At 54.5% G+C, this 4,726-nt stretch overlaps 1 protein-coding gene across 1 annotated transcript in view; it reads left to right on the forward strand.

Annotated features, from left to right (window-relative positions):
- The first annotated feature begins 101 nt into the window (after positions 1 to 101).
- Positions 102 to 4,726, forward strand: part of LHX9 (LIM homeobox 9) — a 15,047-nt gene continuing 10,422 nt past the window's right edge. The window contains exons 1-3 of the mRNA XM_008589592.1: positions 102 to 450; positions 2,347 to 2,549; positions 3,785 to 4,140. Of these exons, the coding sequence (XP_008587814.1) occupies positions 277 to 450; positions 2,347 to 2,549; positions 3,785 to 4,140 (733 nt within the window). The 5' untranslated portion in view covers positions 102 to 276. The remainder of the gene's footprint in view (positions 451 to 2,346; positions 2,550 to 3,784; positions 4,141 to 4,726) is intronic.

The following is a 4,726-nucleotide window of genomic DNA, read 5'->3' on the forward strand; positions in this document are numbered from 1 at the left end:
TTCCCCCCCGCCCGTGTTTGTTTTTCCTCAGCACATCTCCTCCTGGGGGCCGCTGGGGCTTTTTTTTTTTTTTTTTTTTCCTTTCCTCTCCCCTTTCGCCTATTCCACCCCAGCCCCACCCCCGAGCAGACCTGTTTCCACTCTGTCGGCCGCTTTCTTCTTCCCTCTGTCTCTGCCCTCTGTCCCCGAGCGTCTCTGAGCTCCTGCACCGCGCAGCCCTCGGCAGCCCCTTTTGCTCGCTCACTCGGATGAGCTGAGAGCCCCGGGCGTGTGTATATGGAAATAGTGGGGTGCCGAGCAGAAGACAGCTCGTGTCCTTTCCGCCCCCCAGCCATGCTTTTTCATGGGATCTCCGGAGGCCACATTCAAGGCATCATGGAGGAGATGGAACGCAGATCCAAGACCGAGGCCCGTCTGGCCAAAGGCGCCCAGCTCAACGGCCGCGACGCGGTAAGCGAGGGCCCCTCCGCGGCGGTGGCCAGGCGCTCGCGCGCTGTGTTTGAGCCGAGCCTCGATTCCCTCCCTGGTCGGCAGAGGTTGGGGACGGCGGATTGTAGGGACGTCCGCTTGAGGCTGGCGGGTGGGCTTTCTGCCGTCCGAAACGGCCCTATTGCTGGCACGAAATGTCCACACTACTGAGACGCGCGCTCGTGGGACTGCTTCTGTGGCAGCTGTCCCCGAGCGAGCAGGGCGAGCCAGGAGTGGGAGGAGAGGGCACCCTCTGCTGCAGACCCCAGACTCGGGTCTCCCGTAACCCTTGAATTAGGGGAGCCTCTCCAGCGAGGATCGGTAGCCCTGAGGGCAAACTGGGCGCAGGGAGGACAGCTCGCAGCAGAGGCGTCCGGGCCAAGCAGGAGCCCGGGTAGCCTTAGTCTCTGGGCCCGATCGCCGGACCTTTGGAGTAGACTCGGACGCAACTGGGTGACCTCCCATGCTCCGGACGCTCAGGGCTTGGCACCCCTAGCCCAACGATTTTCAGGGTCTCTGGCATCCCGCCTCAAGTCCCTCTATCTAGACAGGACTGCGTTTAGCTCCTGGGCCAGGCGAGTATCACGTGCAGGGGAAATCAAATAAAAAATGCGGAGAAGCGCGGTACCCGTGCCAAACGCAGGAACTTTCTATCCCTTAAATGATGTACGACTAAAGCTGTGACTGCTGTTCATAACAGTGAAAGTCGTGTTCTCTTAATAAAGAAGGCCAATTAGTAATGCAGGCGCTTCCCTTTCCCACTTACAAGCGGGAGAAGAACTACAGAAGGCTCCGGAAATGATTTCAGCCGAGCAGGGCTGTGTACGATCCTTCGGTGTCACACCGGGAATAGTGGCTCAGACTAACTCGGAGACCGCTCTAGCTGCTCGGCAGTAGTTTGGGTACCGCCAAGTAGCCTAACTGGTGGATGTGTCTACGTTTTCCATATTAATTCAGTGTGGGCCCCTGTTCGGAGTAGAGGGCAAAACTTTACTTTTCCAAGCCCTCCAAAGATTTGTAGGGAAGCCCGACCCATCTCTGTTAGTTTTGCAGTTAAGTTTTCCCCTTTGGTGGTTATACTAGTCGAAAACAAGAAACAGGAACCCATACCCGATTTCGCTGCGGGGCTGGCCTAGTCAACGTGAGGTTTGCCGTTCTCGGTCGCGTCGGTGGGGACCCAGGCAGAGAGCTTAACGTGGGCACTAACCAGATTTTCAGGACAAAGATCTGGTGCATATGTTGATTGCAGGGAAAAGGGACCGTACAAAGAGAACTGGACAACAGACATTGGGAACAGCCGGTTTACACCCTTACTGGGAACAGGACAATAGCTTTTAGATTTAGTGAACAGCAGGATCTGCCAAATATATCTCAATGAAAACAGTATGGACCAAATTATGAGCACAGGTATAATCTCTCCCTTGCTTTTGATTTCAACTCTGCTTATAAGAATTTAGAGAAACGGAATTGCCGTATTGTTTGTTTAAAAGCAATCTGTACTACTTCAAATTTCTTTCCAGTCCCCAATAACAATTTCCGTCGTTTTATTTTGCGCGCATTGAAAGCCACAATTTTTAGCTTGGAATTATTGAAATTTGGGACCACCACCTAACTAGTCAATATGGTGGGAGTCCTTCTTAAACGAGGTCTTTAGGTTAGTCCCAAGAGGACGCTAACGTGGGTTCCAGCAGACACGGAAGAAAGGGAGGGAGCCCCCAAAAAGAGAAGTTACAAACGTTCCCCGACGTTTGCCTTTGCGCTGCGGCCCCTGCCCCCGACCGCTGGCCGCGCGCTCGGGGCTCCGCTGCCCGGGAGGAAGCCCGCGCTGTGCAGCGCCGCCGCGCGCCCTCCTAGCCTTGCGCCGTGCTTGCCTTGCAGGGCATGCCCCCGCTCAGCCCGGAGAAGCCGGCTCTGTGCGCCGGCTGCGGCGGCAAGATCTCGGACAGATACTACCTGCTGGCCGTGGACAAGCAGTGGCACCTGAGGTGCCTGAAGTGCTGTGAATGTAAGCTGGCCCTCGAGTCCGAGCTCACCTGCTTCGCCAAGGACGGTAGCATTTACTGCAAGGAGGATTACTACAGGTAGCCCCCGCTCTCCACTTCTCACGCCTCGGTACCCCTGGCAGGGCCTCCTGCCCTAGACAAGAGTCCCCTCTCCCCCCCCCACCCCCAATCCCACTTTTGCCCCTTCGGTGTACGGTTATCATTCCCAAGACCAGGGGAATCCGCTGCATACGCCTTCGAGCTGCAATGCCTCGGACGGTGAGGATGGGTGGGAGGGACACCCCAGGGCTGCAGCGCTCCCTGCACTTCGCAGCTCCGTGGGCCGAACCTGGGGAAGTCCCGGAAAGAGTACACGGACGTGTCTCCGTTAGCGGAGAAGGGGGCGTTTTATGTGTGTGGTTTTTTGTTTTGTATTTGGTGGTTTTTGTTTGTTTTTTCCGGTTACTACGAACTGGGCGAGTTCCACGCCTTGGAACTGAACTGGTGGCCCGGGCAGCAGCAACCAGGTGTTAGGTTTTCGAGCGGGTGGCGGGAGACCTTGTAAACGACTGTGAAAAGGAATAAACGCCGTTGCAAAACCCAAGCCACTCAGTTCAGTGTTCCCTTTATGGTTAGGTAGAACCGTGTCCGCCAGCTTGGAGAGAAAACTCAGCGGCAGGCGTGTTTGTTGGTTCTTCCCAGTTATGTCTCTGGACTGGGAAAGACAGAATTATGCGCAGTTGACCTAGCTCGGCTCTTAGCTGAAGCAATCGAGGCGGCTAAAAAAGAATAACCTTTCCTATACAGAATTGCCATTTTCTGGGGCTGTTCTGTCTGCATGATGCTTTCGTGCACACGCACACATTCCGGAACAATACCTTCCTTCATTCATAGAATACTTTATAACCGATTAAACGTTTTCACTTGGCAACGCAGTTCAATATTCTAGCGCTGTGAGTTAGCAAGGAAAGGTTGGTTTCTTTGCTTTTTTTTTTTTTCTGGCACAGGGGTCCGAACCTGTGACCCTAGTGTTATGACACTGCGAGCTAACCCGCCAGCTCCTTTTTTTCATTTTAACCTTTCTTTACAGAGAAGGAAACTGAGACTTAGTTGCCCGATTCTTCCGACTTTAATGTAAGGATTTCTTGTCCTGGTTCATCAGAACAGGTCAATGTGCAAATAAAATTAATGTCAAAGTGGGCACCGTGTCCCGTCCTCCCGAATCCCTCCTAGGTCTCAGACTTGGGCCACTACAGACTACGTCCAGGTGTCGCGGGTGGGACATGGCCCTGACTTGCTTCGACCAGTACCCTGACTCGACAGTTTCCTTCCAGAAGGTTCTCTGTGCAGAGATGTGCCCGCTGCCACCTTGGCATCTCCGCCTCCGAGATGGTCATGCGCGCCCGAGACTCCGTCTACCACCTGAGCTGCTTCACCTGCTCCACCTGCAACAAGACTCTGACCACCGGCGACCATTTCGGCATGAAGGACAGCCTGGTGTACTGCCGCGCCCACTTCGAGACCCTCTTGCAAGGGGAGTATCCGCCGCAGCTGAGCTACACGGAGCTGGCGGCCAAGAGCGGCGGCTTGGCCCTGCCTTACTTCAACGGCACTGGCACCGTGCAGAAGGGGCGGCCTCGGAAGCGGAAGAGTCCGGCGCTGGGAGTGGACATCGTCAATTACAACTCAGGTGGGCCCCTTCCCTCCTTCGCCCCCCACCCCCGCGCAGCCCCGGGCTCGGCAGCCCAGAGGAAGATTCCATAGAGTTCCTTCGCCATCCAAAGTGTGGCTGCAAGAGGGTGCATTGCCCAACATTCGCCCTTTCATTCTGAAGGAAGAGACGGAGAGGCAGAGACAGCGCTTTATTTAGGTTGTGGCAAAAAACACGTTCATAACCATGGGACTGTAGTGACTTCTTCCAAACAGGCAGAGCCAAATCCTTGTTGCCCATTAGTTAATGAGCCCATTAGTTTCTGGCTCCCAGTTGGAGCAAAACAGCCCCAGGGCAGTTCCTTTGTGGAAGCCAAATTATAGATCCTGGAGGAGGTTTTCCTAAATACCGAAAAAAAAAAAAAAAAAACAACCTCAAAATACAAAAAAATCCCTTCAGTGTTAAACCCCAGTCTGTCTAGAGGGGGTAGAGGCTGTGGTCACCAGCCCAAAGTTAATCAGGAACACAGTTGGCAAGAGTGTTGAAAAACTGAATCCCTGATCCTGGCGAAAAGCAGCTGTAGGGTGGGAATCACTTTCCACAGCTGAGCTGGCCTATGCCTCTC

This window comes from Galeopterus variegatus, unplaced genomic scaffold (assembly GCF_000696425.1).
Source record: "Galeopterus variegatus unplaced genomic scaffold, G_variegatus-3.0.2 Scaffold5537, whole genome shotgun sequence".
Classification (NCBI taxonomy): Eukaryota; Metazoa; Chordata; class Mammalia; order Dermoptera; family Cynocephalidae; genus Galeopterus; species Galeopterus variegatus.